Below are 17,852 nucleotides of genomic sequence, written 5' to 3'. Positions count from 1 at the left end.
CCCCCTGCCCACAGACGCTCGCAGCTCCCTCGAGCGTGGACCGCAGTTTCTGGTCCCTATTGTCCCACGCCGGGGACCCCCCCACCCGCACCCCAAAACGCTGCAAGCCGCCAGCAGCGGCACCGGGGTCGGCACGGCAGCTCTCTGCCCGGTGCCGCTTCGCCCCCCGCGGTGCCAGCGCGGAGAAGGGAGTCACAAAGCCGTGACGCCAGAGCGGCGGTTGGGGGGAGAGAGAGAAATGCCACTGTTATGACGTCATCCTGCTGCCGTCCCCGGGTGGGACGGGCGCCAGGAGCCGCGGCTGCCGCCGGTGCCCGCCCGGAGCCGCCCCCGTCGGGGCGGGTCGCGCAGCGCGGCGCAGCGCAGCGCAGGGCGGGTCCCGGCGCAGAGCCGCTGCCGGGTGCGCTGGGCCCGGGCAGCCGCCGTGCCAGCAGCTCTCGGCGGGGCGATGCGGATGGCGGTCAGTGCGGCAGCGGGCGAGGGGGCAGCTCAGAGCCCCGGCCCCGCCGCCGTGTCGCTGGGCTTGAGCGTGGCCGTGGTCTCCAGCCTGGTGAACGGCTCCACTTTCGTCCTGCAGAAGAAGGGGATCGTGAGGGCCCGCGGGCGAGGTAGGGACCCCGGCGCTGCGGTGGCGGCGGGCGGGAGAGCCCCCCCCCCGGGGCTTCCCAGCCTCCCTTTCCCCTCCGCGCCGCCGCCCCTCCGGTAACCTCCCCGGTCTCCGGAGCATCGTCCCCGGCACCGTGCGGGACGGGTACCCCCGCCCCGGGAGCTGCCCCGGCTTCCCCCGGGGCCGCTCACCCCCTCGCCCCCGCGGACGGGCCGCCGCTGCCCCACTCTGCGGTGCCGGCCGGCCCCGGGGGGGTGGGGGAGATGGGGGTGCCGTGGGGCTCAGCCCGTCCCGCGGGGACCCAGGCTGTCCCGGGGGGGCGCGGATGACGGGCACCCCCGGGGCTCGGCAGACCCTCTGCCCGGGGGCAGTCACGGTGTCGCCTGGAGCGGGGGACACCTTCCGGGCGGCCGGACGGGGGCAGCCGGCCTTAGTTTGTCACCTTAAGCGTGTTTGACATCAGAGATCGATGGCTGGAGCGTGGCGTAAGGGATGTGATAAATTACTGAAGAGACGGCAGGTGGAGAGCAATGAAGGTTTATTGAGCGTAGTCATCAGCAACAGCTTCCCGATGCACGGCCTGCTGACTGGTCCTCTGTCACGCCGTGAGACAACACTGGACACTGGTGTACGTGTGTGTGCGTACATAGGTTTCTCTTGCGGTATTTTCATGTACCTGTGGGACCTTCCACCCATTTTGCTGGCTCAGAGAGTTTCTTGCCATGAACAGCACCGGCGCATCTTGTCCCTTGTTTGTTCTAGCTCTTGCACGGACGTACACCACAAGTTACATCAGTCACGTGGTGGTTTCCTTTTGTAGGAAAGAGAGGCACACAGGTGATGTGAAATAATTTCTTTCGTTTATTTTTCATATTGGAATTTCATACCTCATTATTGTTTTCTGAGATTAACTGATTGTGCTGTCTATCCAGTTCAGCTAAAACAAAGCTGTAAATTCACAGAGAACGAAGATTTTCTGTATTTTATTCTGAAACTGGAGCTCCTCAAAGCATGCAGCCTCTGAATAGCATTGCGCTGGTTGCACCTTGATGCTTTGAATGTAAGAAAGTGCAATATATTTATTTGTTCTTAATGTCATGCTTTTATGTGAGGGGAAAGTTGTAAACACAGGTTGCATGAGACCATTTAGTTGTGTTTCTGTGGTCAATAGCCATTTGTTTTGCAGATGGTAGGGGGGCGGTGAGCACGTGTCCATAGGTTCTGGGAACTCTCTCATATGAAAAATCCTTTTTAGTGACCAGGACATACTAGGTATTTTCTCTGTATATGTGCGTGTATGTAAATATATGCATATATACACACATACTATGTATTTGAGATGGCTAGAGTTAGAGCAGCAGTGCATTTCCAGTGCCTGCTGCATGTAGCGTGGTCAGGGTGGATGCAGTGGAGCAGAGCAAGCTTGCAATTACATTACTACCAGCTGCCAGCCTGATCCAACAAGATTATTTTGCCTTTTCTGCAATGACCTTAGGGGTAAGGGCCTCAGACAAGCTATTGTTCTGCAAACATAGTCTCCCTTTCCCTCAGAGATCATGTTTGCATCATAAATACAAATCTTTTTTTTTTTTTTTCAGTAAGGGAAACAATGAGAAAGCAAAAGAGAAAGGAATGACTTTCCCTCCCAAGGCAGCCAGAGAAGTTTCTATTTTGCACTGTAGTTGGGTCTAATTACTCCTGAAGAGCTTTCAGTGGAGCACTGGGTTAAGCGGGTGATGGGTGTGTGCCGGCCTTCTCCGCGCTGGCAGATGTAAAGCACCCTGGCTTGAAGATATTACTGATGTTTATTTGTGTGTCTTGCTGAGCGATTCATAGTATTTCCTGTTGCCCTGCTCAGTGTGGAGACATCCAGGCAAATACCCTCAGTTTCTCTAGATTTAACGTTGCGAAGCAGTGTGGTTCTGCCTTGAATCTAGCAGTCGGAGCTGTGAGCCCGAGATCGTGTCAGATGATGTCTTTTTTCCATTGGCTGCAGTAGGTCTTGTATAATTAACAAGGAGGCACTTCAAGTCTTCTCTGTCTTCTCTAGTGAATCAATAATATAGTGTCAATGCAATTAGTTATCTTTGTTTAGTTAGAAACAGCAGCGGGTGACAAATATTTTGCAAAGTTATCTTACATGAGTCAATATTTTCTATAATTTGTGCCCCCAACAGTGTTTTTATTTTATATGCAATAACAAAAGTATAAAAAATTATTACACCCACTCTAAAGCTGGCCATTTTCATTAGTCATTTTCCATCTCATTTCAATTACATAGTGTGATTTCCAAGCGCTTAATATTTTATACGTCTCCAGAGTTATAGATTTACTGTGTTTCTCCTTCATTTGGGATTTTGGGGTAGGTACAATATTGCCTATTGCTCCAGCAGCTCTTGAGAGAGCACCTTCCCAGATAAATGCAGAGCTGAATTGCTAGAAAGAGGAGCTGAATGTAAGAGCATAGCATGATGCCAAGGTCATGCTCAGTGGAGGCCAGGCTTTAGTTTAGTAAGCGGTCATTAGCCACGATGTTCTACAGAAGCAGAACTTACAAAAATGTGGTGCATAGGCTCCCCTGGTGCGTCCCAAGGCAAAAGCCTGTAATCTGACAATGAAAATAATCATCCTTGAGTTTAGGAGACACTAAGGGACAATCCAGAGGTTTTACTCCTCTCTTTGAAACGTGGCAGTATGTGAGGAATTCAGAGGCTTCTTTCAGAGCACTGTCCAATGCTTAAATGCAGGAGGATTGGTCTACACTACGGTATTGCCAAAACTGCGTGCCAAAACAATTTTTCTGCTGCAATTTCTCCGATACAATTTCATTGAGGCTATCTTGCCAAACTAATTGATCTGAATCATGTTTTGTTTCCATAGGTTTCCCATTCTCCTAGTAGTGGTTCTGACGTGTATGTTTAAATGGAACTCTTCTAGGTAATACCGTGTCAGCGTCGCATAGGTACTTTGCTGGAAAACAGAATTTCTAACTAATATGTTGTCTTAGGAAGGTCCAACTTGGACACTAAGGCCAAGTCCGAGCACCTTGTCTCTTGTTTTCCTCCCACTTAGTTGCCTTGAAGAAAAGGGTTAAGCTGAAGGTCCTTAATATCTGAAACTGTTGAAATTATTCTCTTTTGTAGTTCCAATATTGCAATTTCATATTTTTCTAATACATCTTCCTATACTTCCTCTTCCAGGAACTTCGTACTTAACAGATATAGTATGGTGGTCTGGCACTATTGCAAGTAAGTATCTTAAAAGGTTTGATTTTATTCGAAGGGAGAAGTCGCAGTTAGATGGTGAAATGAGACATCAGAAAATCCGGATTCTCATCTTGAATCTCATGCTCGCTTGTCACGAAATTCCCATCCCTCAGAAATATCCCAGCTTCAGTAAACTCTCACTGGCTACTGTGTCTGACGGTGTTTGAGAAGGCAAAGAGCTGGGACAATCCCAAGTCAGACCTGTGTCCAGATTTCCAAACCGTTTGGTGCTTGCAGCCCTTAGCAGCCACGCGCTGCTCTGACTCTGGTGTCTCTGGATTGCTCTGGTCCGCTCAGTTTTTAATAAAAGTCAAAGCTGAAGAAGAAATTGTCGCTCTGCACAAAAGGGCTCATTGAGCACATGTTATTTTTTTTAGATCAGAAAGCACTTAGCCAGCCTCAACTGAAAAGAAAAAAATCCTTTTTGATTTCTAGTTTGACAGATACAGTTTCAGTTTTGCTTTTAATCTACAAGATTAATGTGGAGCCTTGTGTGGTGCTGATATGAGATCAGTGTAATTTCACTCTTAGTATCTTTGTAAGCTGTGCCCAGGCAAAGTTCACTCTCTGATGTGAATCCAGAGCATGGGGAGCAGCTAGCCTTCTCCTCTTGCAGTTCAGACCTGGTTCTACCCACAAGCTTAAAATCATACCCCACTTTTAGACTCTAACCCAGCCTTTTGCGAATTATTTGGAAATGCTCTGAGGCTGTTTCTGAGAAGTATATCGATCTAGTTGTGCCCTTTGTTTTGTGGCAACAAGGTAAGTCTCTGCTTTTGTTGTCTTCAAGCTATGCAGAGAGAATGGAAACTGATAGATCCCTTGAAGGACAAAGTTCACAGCAAGTGCAGAAGCCAACGGAGCTTCAGAGGAAAGTCCTTGGCTAATTTAACCTGAGTTTAAGTAGTACTTTGTCAGCTTTCTCCTCTGCCAGGATCACCCCTGCCTAAGTAGCAATAAATCCGTGCATTAATCACTGCTGTTTGTCGCTCACAAGGCTCCAGCCTTGACTCTCCAAGCAGAAGGAGAGGTTTAATTACAGGAGTTTATCTTGGTGAATCAGAGAAAACGATTTCATGCTTAAAAGAGCTGACTGAATTGATTGAAGGCAGAATAGCTGAAGGGAATGGTATCAGTTGGCTTTTGTCCAGTAGCTAGGTGCAGGTATTTCAAAACAAAGCATTGGTAAGTTTACAAAGGAACTGAGGGAAGAATTGCTTAAGGATATTATAGATTCAGAATTGCAACAGATTCACAAACAGCAATAAGAAGGGCCAGGAATGCACTTGTGGGATGCAGAGAAAGGCGATGTTTGGGGAATTAGCAATATCCCCAGTTATCTGGGCAAAATTATAACAGCTGACATCATCTTCTCAAACAGGGAGTTTGGAGTTTGGATGACTAACAAAGCCCACATAAACTCTCTCAACTTGTTTTCACAATATTTGTTGAGATGGTGAACAAGCATTTCTGTGTTGGCATGCTGCCTAAACATTTTGGGGCCTTGGGATCCGCTGGATTACTGAAGACTTCAAAGGAAGGGCTACAGATTTTGCTAAGGGATTTTTTTTTTAAAGTCAAAAGAGTGATTGCAGCATGTATACAGGTATTTCAATGAGCATGAAACTAATTAATTGGCTAATTAATTAATTTTGGTGCAGGTTTTGATAGCAGCATGGATGTGGCTGGTTTTTATAGTGGATACATAGAACAGTTTGGGTGGAAGGGACCTGAAAGATCATCTGGTAACACTAACATCAATGTTAGTGTTTTACTGCAGATGGGGAATGCACTTGTGAAGCAAATCTCCTGTTTGTCTCCAGGGATTGGGCTTTCTTTCACATTGTGGAGCAGTGTTGGAGCTCCTGAACTGGTCTTTAAGATGAAACTAGGCTGGAAGATGCACTCTAGGAACATGCCTAAAGCACACCAGCAGCAAACAGACTTTCAGTCTGTGGGATCAGGCTGAAGTTAGTCTGAAATAAAACCCCTGACATGCGTAGAGCAGACATCTTTTGCTGTTCAGATCTACTCCTGGTCTCCTTGTTCATGTAGACATGTCTGTGCGCATCAGGTTTTGCATTGCAATAACTTCAGGGATATTGGCTCTCCTTTAGCAAGCTTAAAGCTTGGTGTGCCTTCAAGAACTGAAGTGTGTCTTGACTTAGAAATTCCTCTCCTGACACAGCAATGTTCTATCCAGAGAGGACTGCATATGTGGGCAGCAAAGGTCCTCAACGTCAGTTAGGTGGGAACAATTACTGAGATTCTTTTTTTAATTTATCTTTATTAGTCCTGGTCTGTCGTTCATGGTGTTCAAGACTGTTACTATTACTCCATGGTGATGCTGAAAACTTCTGGCAAGTTCAGTTGCCTTACAACATGCAGTTTGACTGAAGCTTCAGAGACCTGATTTATGGGTCAGTGTTGGTGCCATCTGTTAGGGTTCTTCCAACAGAAATTTAAGGCACCTGACCTCCAAAAAAAAAATCAACCTTTTGTCAGGTCCCTTGGAAATGTACGTAATCTGCAGAAACACTGCCTGCTAGCTGTGTCCCGTCCTCCATGCAAGACCTGCCCCAGTGCCTTTGGATGCCTTGAAGATAACGCCAAAGTTGCTACATCCCTCTGTTGAAAAACAAGCTGGAGGCTGATAGTTGAGTTACTCTGTTCCCAGGGGCAGGGAGACCGTCACTGACTCTTGTGCTCTGGAAATGCTGCTGATTAACTTCTCTGGCTCACTCCTGCACACAGAGAAAGCCACAGTGAATTGAATTAATATAATTTTACCACACTTTGCAATTTTGTAAGTTGGTTTGTCTCCTTTGTGTTTCCTGTAGGTTACACAGGTCCTCAGCTCTACTGATAACGTGAGCTAATTTGGTAATTTAATTAATGTTTGCACAGTGCTTTGCAGGTGTAAAGAACAGGATGATGGTAATGATATGTGATAGTTGAGGGCAATGCCAGCCTGAGTATAAAGACAGCTTGGATTCTTGAAATGTTTTTATAGGCTGATAATGGCTCTTAAAATCAACTGGAAATTTGAGCTGTGTGTAATTTGTGTTCAATGTTGGGGTTCTTGCCAGTTACCACAGACCCTGTAACACTGCAGGCATCATGTTGACCTATTATAAACTTGCCAGCACTTGCAAAACCATCCAGATTTCCTTTTGTGACTGAAAACTTGAACGCATGAACTGTTTATCACAGCTATGATGTGCAATAGTGTGGTACGTCTTGGAATTTGTTTTTACTGGGGGAAAGAAGAGAAAAAAAGATTGTGAGGCTGTTATTGTGACTGGTCAGGAATCTGTTGTTTTTAAAATGATCAGGAATTATTTTTGATATTACATAGTGTTGTGAAAATTTGATGTGGTCTACTGTGTATTGAAAAGCCTTTATACATGTGCTTAGTATTTCATTATTAGATTTCTTAGTACTGTCCTTATTTCCCCCCGAAAAGCAACACTGCTGCTAGGAGTTATAGCCAAGTGCATTTGTGTTACATGTATGCACGTTCTAAAGCTGAAATCATTTATACTTTTAGCCCTGCCCATATAAATATTTGAGTGTAATATTGAGATATGAGTGTAATCCATGAGTGTTTCTAATTCAATTTATTGAGTTAGAGTTTATATTCAACTAGGAGAAGTTGCAAATGAGATTTACTGTGCCCTCTTGGATCTTCTTGTGTGGCAAATACAAATCCTTCATTGAAAAATTCCAACCATTTTGTTTAAGTGCAAAATTAACAGAGTTAAGCAAATCTGTAACATCTGTTTTCCAGTTAGGTCAGTCTTTCCTAAACAGTATTGGCTAAGTTTTCATTACTTCTTTTTACAAAGGGATTTAAAGGCTCGTTTCTGGTTCTCTTGACAGTGGCTCTGGGTCAAATAGGGAATTTCTTGGCCTACACTGCAGTCCCAACTGTGCTAGTGACACCCTTGGGAGCTCTTGGCGTTCCATTTGGGTAAGAGTTTGCTTTTCTCGTTCTTATCGGAGTGTTGTTACTACTCAATAAAATGTCAGATAGACTCAGTGATCACTGGAGGTGCACTGAGAAGATGTCAGGTTTATGACTGTTAATGATGTGTTATAATGTCACCTATTCCTGCTTTCCCCAGCAAAGTGACAGGGCGGGAAAGTGATGGTGGAGGAAGGGTTCCTGAGTATCTTCTGCTTTAACTATCACTATGATCTGAAACAGATAAACATCTTTTTTTTTTTTTCCCTTTCACTGTGGTTGTTCTGGACTTTTCTTATTCTGTTATTCACAGTTCTCTTACTATGTAGATCTGTCCTTTTGTCTCACATTCTTTCTCTCCCCTGCTATCCACAACCCACATGTGTTTATTGATGCTGATTTTCATTTATATTGGATTTGGCCCCGTTTTCTGAAGCGGGACTCCCTTGCATATGCATGCCCACGCTTCTTGAATGTTATGTTCATGTGAAGGGAGGGGACAAAAAAGGCAGTGAGTGGTCCTAAAAGGAGTTCAATATGCAACTGTTTTGTGAATAGCTAAACTACTTTTGTGAACCTATTGCGGTGAAAAAGTACAATTCTTTAAAAACAAAGCTGTGCATTGCCTCGAGATTTTTCTGTTGCCTACTGTTGGCTGCTGAATTGTGTATCTGACTGCACTGGTCATCTATGTCAGAGTGCAGATTGCTTTGTATGGGCCTTGTGGCTTCAGAGTTTTAAACACTATGAAGCACACTGGTGGTGCTCTACTTACCGCCTATTATTTTATCCGAGGCTACATAATTTTTGGTATTTTGGTCAGCTACGTGTCTGAGGTGAGCCCTGTGATCTTTGTAACCAAAGGCCACTTTTATCTCATGAATGTGTAGCACCTACAAAATGGGGCTTTGTGACAGGTCACCAAATGGGCAACGGGTAGATATCTGCCTCGGGTGCCCAATGCCTGGTTTGGGAGGTTGGGTTTTTTTGGAGGAGGTGATGTGGCGTTGGTTTTGGGAGTGATGTGGCTGGGTTTTTTGTTGGTTGTTTTGGTTTGTTTGTGGGGTTTTTTCTTCTGAGATGAAACATCAGGGATCGAGTAAAACTGAGAGTGGATGATTTTTTCCTAAGATAAGTCAGAAATGCATTTTGAGGATCCACCAACATTTGATCAAAGATCCACCAACATTTGATACTGTTCCTTTAAGAGGGAAATTCACGAAGGACATCACTGCTGGAGCATTATTAACAGGATGTAGTCAAACTTTTAATTTTCTTCCTCTTTTGTGAAAGGTCCATTTTAGCTTCTTACTTACTGAAAGAAAAACTGAACATTCTTGGCAAGCTGGGATGTTTGCTGAGCTGCGCTGGGTCTGTTGTTCTCATCATCCATTCCCCAAAGTCCGAGAGCGTAACAACTCAGGCTGAGCTTGAAGAGAAGCTTACAAATCCAGGTACTTTGTTCTTTTATTAACTCATAATGATTTTGTGAGATTGATCAAGAGCACGCAGGAGGAAGAGGCTTACCACTTCCATCAGGTAGGAAAATTGACTTCTGAAGAAACCATGACGTGACAGAGGCAAACCAGTACAGCTTTTGTGTGGGAAAACTATGCCTTGCTGTACTTGGAACTCGTCAGATTTATTGATACATGTGTGCAGAAAGGAAAATGTGGATACTTTTGAAAACGTTATCCTGCACAGCACGCTCAGAACAATGGCCACTTGAACTTGTAATTTTCTAAAATTATGAAAAAGTGTATCTTCCTACTCAGAGATGAGAGGTCCAATTCTAGGATCTCAATTTAAGTTGTTTTATACAAAACAAAAAATACTGATTGTCTTTTGTTCTTTAATTCTGCATTTGTTTTTTTTTTTTTATTAAAAGTTTATACTAAATACCAGTTATGTTCCAAGCAGAATTCTTTGCACAATAAAGGTGTGTAGAAATATGCTGTTGAAATGCATGCTGAAATGCCTGTTCTTTCTCACAGAGAATGTAAGGCCCCACTAGCTCCTGGAGGACACAGACTAGTGCTAATACATGCCAGACCCACTTTTGTTCTTCTTGCATAAGGGCTAAACTGCCAACTATTGTTATTTCCTTTAATTGCTTTAGGTGAGAGAAACTCAAACCTAATAACAACAGCTATCCAAAAAAATTGCAAACAAAGAAAAGAAAAAAAATACCCTGGTCTAAATTTACCCTTTCAATCTGACCAAAATTAATTGGAAATGTATTTCTTTAAAACTGTAAAGCATGAAATGTTTTTCACCAGTCTAATCTGTGTACTGATGCTATAATGCAAACGATATGGCCTCTTCGTTCTCCTAACTCTCCCTACTCACCTTAATGGGATCTAACTTTGTTTAAGCTCTTTGCTAGATCCATGCACCATACTTTATTAACTGGTTATGAACAAGGTGTTATCACTGCTGTCTGTCATAGAAGGTTTTAAGGAATATAATACTGATGGAAGAGAGAATGAAAAAAAAAAAAAGCCATCTTAAATCCAGTTCAAATGTGCAACAGTGTGTACTTTACTACGTGATGATTTGTTTTACCCAAAGAACATGACAACAGCATTGGTTGCAGATGCCCACAACATCTCTAAAACCTCAGTGATTTGGATCTATATTCAATAGCAGATCTTAATCCTGGTGTATACCTGGAGTTCACTGGTATAACATGATTTGCCAGCTAAAATCTTTAGAAGACCAAGAGTTCTCACCTTGCTATTATCTTGTTTTCTTTTTGTTTTCCAGTTTTCGTGGGTTATCTCTGCATAGTGCTGCTAATGCTTCTCCTGCTTATCTTCTGGATAGCTCCAGCTCATGGACCTACTAATATCATGGTTTACATCAGTATTTGCTCTCTGTTGGGCAGTTTCACTGTTCCCAGCACAAAAGGCATCGGGCTGGCTGCTCAAGATATCTTTCACAATAACCCCTCAAGTCAAAGGGCTCTGTACCTCTGTCTGGTACTTCTGGCAGTATTAGGATGTAGCATTATCATTCAGTTCAGATACATCAATAAGGCACTGGAATGTTTTGACTCCTCTGTGTTTGGTGCCATCTACTACGTTGTGTTTACCACCCTGGTCCTGCTGGCTTCAGCCATCCTTTTCAGGGAATGGAGTAATGTAGGAGTGGTAGATTTCTTGGGAATGGCTTGTGGATTCACCACAGTATCTATTGGAATTGTTCTTATACAAGTCTTCAAGGAATTCAACTTCAATATCGGGGATTTAAATAAACCTAACATGAAGACAGATTAAAATAGTTTTTTGAGGGGAAACTGGATGGCTCAGGGAAGGGTGCAGAGCTTTTCATTTCTAGGTCACTGATTCAAGTTACCCTCTGATGATTTGGTGGCCTACGTGAAATGAATTGGAGGCCTCCATCCAGTTTCAAAGGAACAGTTGTCCATGTACCCCAGTCTACACAATAAATGACCTTAATTGGAACCACTGATTGAGTCAGCATAGAGACCGATGTATTTCCTTACTGTAAAAGGTAATCCATCAGAAAAGATTGGGGGGTATTCTGACAGACCAAGTTAAAGCATGTATTGTGGCTTCTGAGGTACCGTTTCTGTGGACAGAGAACATCAGTTTCTAATGCACTCAATCTGACACCTTTCATGAGTGATGTATACCTTAAAATATGGGGGGGAAAAAGTGAGTGCAACAATTTGTTAATCTCGATATAGCAACACGTTCACCGTCAAGGCTGTGAATTCTGAGACTAATGTCGGTTGACCCATGGACTGCAGATTTGTCCTTTTTAGTGGCTGTCTCGGCAACTTGGTCTGCCATGCGGTGAAGACACTGGGGAGTTTTAAATTGAATTCTTTATACAGAGTGGTGGACCCTTAAAAAAAAAATCTTTCACTAATTACTTATCAGCTGATGGTAGTGTCCAGGCATGCATTTTTCTTTGTAACTTCGTGCATTAAGACATACTGCATTCATCTGAGAGTTTTTAATTGGGAGCAGACGGAAAGATTGTGAAGGATGTGGAAGTGATGCACAGACTCATTGCCTGTATGGTGGCTTATTTGTAAGCAGCTCAGAACTATTTCAGTGCCTTTGTAATCCAAAAATACTGCATAAATGTGAATGTATCTCTTTCAGATGGCCTATACCAGTTTAATAATTCAATTTCACTGTCTATAATATTGGACCATATTCAAATTCTAAACGTAAAGCATCTAGAAGGAGCCACATGTTTTTGGAAGAATTTACAAACCTGAACTGAAACCCTTAGATGCCTTGACAGCTTCTGAAAAACCCATAGTCTGAATGGGAAGAGGTAACCTACAGGAGGACTGTTTAAAGCCATCCAGCATCCCTTTATTCTGGTTAAGTGATTAAATACAGGAAACCATTTTGTGAAGTAGCTAATAAGCAGCGACCACAAAAAAGAAATTTAAGAGGGAGAAGAGTGTGAGATTTCTCATAGCTCAAAAAAAGATGGTGTGATCTTCTTGTAACTTGGGAAAATGAGGTTAAAGACTGAAGAAGCAGAGGCATTCAAAGAGTGAGTTCCAGATGATAACCAACAGGGGTATACATTCAGATCCAGTAATTTACAGACCTGTGTGAACAGTTCAGCAATAGTATTTTGACAAGTAGTACAAATAGCTTAAGCTGTGGTTGGAATGATGCTGAACTGTTCAGTTTAAACCACTTAGAGAATATTGACGTGTCAAAGAAAGAAATAGTTAACTTTTGTGTTGTGTTTGGTAGTTAAAACATCATGAGTCAAAAACTTGTAAGAAAAGCTTGAAGAGTAACAAATGTTGGTTTCCATTAGGTGCAAAAATGGAAGAGTACAGCGGAACTCAACATCTCTAGTTCAGAACATCTCTTAAAAAAACCAAAAAAACTCCAACATGATTATGAGACAGCATTTGAAAAAGTTCATGATGCTTTATCAAGAGATCATGAATGTTGCTTTGTGGCTGGCTGACAGGAATGCGGGCGTTGATTAATCAAGAGTAATGCTGTCCACTCTTGTGAAGTTTTTTGTTGACTTGAATTAATGTTACCGTAAAACTCAGCCTCCTTTTCATGTAAAAGGAAAGTTATAAGCCCTTCTGATGGCAGCAATCATCATGAATGGTGAATCCTAAAGATGTAGTATTCCAAAGGGACTATTCTGAGGGAGTAGGAGCCCCACTGTGTTGTTATTTGGAAGCTTATTTTATAACTCCAAACCGGGGGGGAATGACTCTGAGTTGGCAGAAACGCATGTTGTTATAGGCCAGCATGGAAACTGGGTATCTTGGTGAAATAAAACAGTGCTAGCAGAGAAAAGGCCACCTTCATGGATTTTCAAATATTGTGTGCAGTTTCTGGAAAGTTTGAGAATTGTAAGTGAGAGGAATTGGACTAGGAAAGCTGTTTAAAACTAACCTCTGCCTGTTACTGACTGGAAAATGGTACCTTGGTTGTCAGCAGTTAGGTTTTGTCATATCAATTCCCTTTGTCTGATTGAAACCGGAATTTTACATAGGTAATGAGACCTGTAGTGACCTACTTTTTAAAACAGTGTTAGCTGTTTTCCGAAGCAGTCAAGTTGTCTTTTCAAAATTCAGGTTCAGAGTTCTTGAGTTGCATGTTGGTTTTGTGCTAGCCTTTAATCTCTGAAGACCCGTGAAAATCTTTAGGTTAAAATGGAAATGATTGTGGTCTCATCTTACTCCTCCTTTGGCCACATTTGTTTGTCTTGTTTTGGTTTAAAATTCATTTGTATTTATTTAGAAAGTGCCTATCCTAGTATGTTAGGTGTGTATGCAAATTATTAGTAAACATTAGATCCCAAATAACTTGACTGCCCTGTCTAAACCTTGCCATTTTCTGCACCACACACACAAGTTTACTTGATAGCACTCACTATGCAGAGTAAGAATAAAGTAGAGCTGTGTTCTGTGGTCCTTTGACCACCCTCTCAGCTGGTAAATGTCTGCATAGGTTTCTTCTCTTCTCCCCAGCTGCTCCTCATCTGTGATGAGCTTTCTAGAGATGTCTAGTTAACCTTGTGCTTTAAAACAGAGATGCCAAAAGCCAGCACATAAGGTGAAAGAAATTCTTGTGGCCTTGCACATTATTATATCTGCAGCCTTTTACATCATGAATGCTAAATAATGGAAACCTTTATTTTTGCTACTTTCTTTGGTATGCAGCAGTGTTCTTTGGAGTTCTGCTGTACCTCAATCTGGTTCAGCTCTAACTTTAGAAATGTATTAGCATTTTATGTTGTCACTGTTGGTATGATTCTCCCCCCCTCCATCCCACACCCTCCTCGTTCTCAGTGTCCTACCTTTTTTAGTCCCATTGCTTTTCTGATTTAAAAGGAGGCACTGTTGAAGTAGAATTTTAGCCATTCCCTCTTTTTTTTCCCACCCCTTTGACAAGGAAGCACTTTGAATAAGACAGATATCTGAGTTCCATCATCTCAGGGAGCAAATGTGCATAGTTGTCTCCTGAGCTTTGGCGTCCCTCGCGGGTCTGCCCTTTCCACGTTCTCTTTGTGTTACATCTATCGGTAGCTACAAGCCAGATGACTTCAGTTCTGATTCCAAAGTAGAAGTGGGGAGAGGCTACACGTACAACAAGTGGACTCATGACAGTGGCGGGAGGCATTTGAATTAAATTCAAATCCATATGAAAGGCATTTCAGACTGTCTGTCTGGCTTCTATTATACTTGTCAAACGTATTTACTTGGTACTCACTTGAAGGTAGCTCTTTGATCATTATCCCTTCAGTGTATGGAGGATTTACATGCATCAGTCACGATCTTTATTAGGTGTCAAACACAAAAATCCCTCAAATGTTCAGTAGGAGAATAGAAACCTTTTTGATACAACCAAAACCAAATTTGTTACACTTCTGTAAAAAAGAGAAATATCTAAACACGTTATCTGCTGTATTGACTTTCCAGGACTCTCTGTGTAAATAGAGCCTACTTACTGGGGAGCTGCAACTAACATTAATAAGAACCTGTCACATCACAGTTTGACAAGTGAGGCTTCCTATTAATAATCTTGGTTTATAATGAATTTACGTATTTTTCTGAAGTAGCTAGCACTGAAAAATGAAAACACTGGATTTTATTTGTTGAAATACTAGAATCTGAGGTCTAGCTTTCCTTTTTATTTGAAAAGTAGACGGTTTGTATTTGAAGGAAGATTTGGGTTTATTAAATACGGGGTGCTTTAAGTGGGCCGTTGTTTGCACGTTGTACCCCTCTTACCTTCTTGTTTCATAACTACAAACCATCGAGGATTCTACAGATTGTCCTCAGTTGTCTTGAGATGGTGTAACTGCTGAAGTTTTACTGTTAAATGTTTATCTATTGCCTGTTATCTTTTCTTTACAGAGATTAGTCTTTGTAATACCTCTTTGGTGCTACTGAATATGGGCTTAAGTGATGCAGAATTTTAGTGTGTACCATGTTAGGCACCAATGATGTCAACAGTTATTATTACTAGTGCCCAAGCGTTTCAGACAGCAGTGTCGAAATGTTACAGATTAAGAAATCTTTTTTAAAAGCTGCAAATAATTAGTTTTTATTGGTTTTTGTTGTGTTGGGTTCCGCCTGTCCCCCAGACAGTTGCTCTACAGAGTGGAAAATATTACACAAAAGGGGTACTTTTAAGTTAAATCATTTTTCAACTGTGGAACTTTCTCCTTTTTTTTTTTTTTTAAATTTTGTTTGTGGTTTGTTGTTTTGGGTTTTTTTTTTCCTGGAATGTAAAAAATAGTTCTAATGGGATATGGGGAAAAGGTGGATGGCAACAAACATAGTGTCAGGTTTGGTTGCTTCAATGCTATTGCAATATAGTTACTACAGATTACATAAAAATGGTTTATTTTATTAGCTTCCAAATAATGTATATATAGATTTGTTAATGGCTTACAAGTCAAGCTTACTCTCTTTGCTTTTTAAAAAATAGTTATAGGCATGTTGTATTTGCCTTGTGTAAATTATAAAAGGCTATTTATTAAGTTTTCTGATAACCTATTTATTAACCTGTATTGTTTTAAAATAAATGATTTATTTCTAGCTCAATGCTTGTTTTGTGACTCCTCTTTATCACATGGGGGGTGGGGGGGAAAATCAGTTTCCCACACATCTAGCTGCTGTCCAGCCTAATCCCAATTCATAAAGCCAAACTATTTCCATTACCCTTTCATAAAATAGCAGCCTTGCTTTTACTGAGAGTAGCAGATTCTTTCATGGGTACACATCAGTTGCCACATGAAGGGCTTGGTTGTCGTGTAGTGGTGTCTGCCAGCAAGCTGTAGTCTTACTGTCTTCCTTGTACTGAAGTTTGCTCACAGGTAGAGCTTCTCTGGCAGAAATGTTTGTTGGGGCCCGGGTCACTTCAGGCTGTGTCTTGAGGGTTACCACGTGCTCTACTCATGCATTGCTGTACACTGGCTACTTGCTGGAGCTTTTATTTCAGTATCTACTACTCCACAGTTGGGGGTGCATCGAGTGGCAACAGCTGTAAGGAAGTCTGTGTCACCAGTTTAATTTACCCTCACAAGAGCTTCCTGCAGACCGAATCATTTGGGAAATTACAGTGGCTGCCCATCTAATCCTTCATCTGAAATTCCTAGTTCCTCATATCAGGTACTGGCAAATACGTGACTTTCAGGCACGGGGGGTTTGTTGTGGTTTGGGTTTTTTTAATGGTGGGATTCATGATTAAGAACTGTTTCACTCTTTGCACTTGTGTTTTAGGGGCTGCATCAGTATTAGCGCTGGTCAAAATTGAAAGTTACTTTTAAACAAGGAAATAAGCTCCTCTCCAATATAAAATGTTGTATGCGGTGGAAAAGGTTGGCATGGATTCTTTACTGGGTACGTCATTGTAATTGTATTTTCAAAGGTTTTGATGACACTAATGCAATGTACAAAGATAAACCAGAAAACTAGAGAGGCTTCCCCTTCTACAGGCAGCATCTCTGATTTTTAAGTAAATAAGATAAGGAGTATGTATTTTGAGAACACATTTTTTAGCAGGAAGATCCAACTCTCTATTCCCTTCTTGTGCATCTCAGGAGTTAGACCTCGCAGGCAGCATTGTGGTAAAGGCAAGTGTGCCTTTTACGTCACTGCTATTGTGGAAAGTCTGGGGCGGAACCAATCCCCGACCATATGTATCTCACCAACACAGTTCGTACGGGAAGTGTTAAAGACCAAATTCTGATAGTGCCAAAAGGAAAAAAAAAAAAAAAAAGTCCCATTGATTTTTCTAAGGTTTGTTCTAAGAGCTTAAGTCTTAAGCAGAGTCCCTTAAGTTCCTTGTATGTGACATTGCAACTGTTGTACGCGTAGACTCGCAGACATGGCTTCTTTGTTCTGCTCAGCTGTCTTCGTGAAATGCAGCAGGGATGTGGCTGCCAGAGCCCGTTACAGCTGCCCGATTCCCTGATCGATTTTCTGCCAGGTACAGACCTCACAAGTGCAAAGTTTATGTCATGAATACTGACCCAATTTTAAATTGGGGAATGGAATGCTGCCTTAGGCCTAAAATTTATCCATTTGCTTTGAGTGGCCTAGAAGTTGTAGGGATTATGTGGTGGAGTGAGGGACCACGTTGGTGCAGTTAATGAGAAAGAACGCAACAGCTAACGTGACAAGGAACAGCTTTGTAATGGGAAAGCCAGGATTGCTTCACCGGTTTTATTTCCAAGTTTAGCGAAAATGAAGCAGCTGTTTGTGCAAACTATGGCAATGTCAACACAAACCCTGAGAAAGGAAGGATAAAGACGTAGGAGTTACCTCCACGGGGAAGATGCATCACATGTATTTTGGCAGCACTGGTTATCTAGACCCAATGTTGTAAAGCCTGTTTAAATAGTGTTGAAGAAACTGAACAGCCCTCCAAGTCTGAAACTTTTTATGATTGTGTTTGCAGAGTCTTCGCTATAAGCTGAGGAGAAATCTTTGTCAACGTACATCAATTATACTTCAGATGAGGCTAAAGCATTT

General features: G+C 42.3%; 1 protein-coding gene across 1 annotated transcript; it reads left to right on the top strand.

The window, feature by feature from the left end:
* Positions 1-249: 249 nt before the first annotated feature.
* NIPA1 (NIPA magnesium transporter 1) lies at positions 250-15,920 on the top strand. Its single transcript, XM_075737409.1, is given in 6 exon segments — positions 250-354; positions 356-608; positions 3,808-3,855; positions 7,756-7,846; positions 9,134-9,294; positions 10,607-15,920. Coding segments are annotated over 6 exon segments (1,170 nt in total). The 3' UTR covers positions 11,119-15,920.
* Positions 15,921-17,852: the final 1,932 nt, after the last annotated feature.

The sequence above is a fragment of the Balearica regulorum genome, chromosome 1 (assembly GCF_011004875.1).
Source record: "Balearica regulorum gibbericeps isolate bBalReg1 chromosome 1, bBalReg1.pri, whole genome shotgun sequence".
Classification (NCBI taxonomy): domain Eukaryota; kingdom Metazoa; phylum Chordata; class Aves; order Gruiformes; family Gruidae; genus Balearica; species Balearica regulorum.
This window is presented reverse-complemented; position numbering and strand designations above follow the sequence as displayed.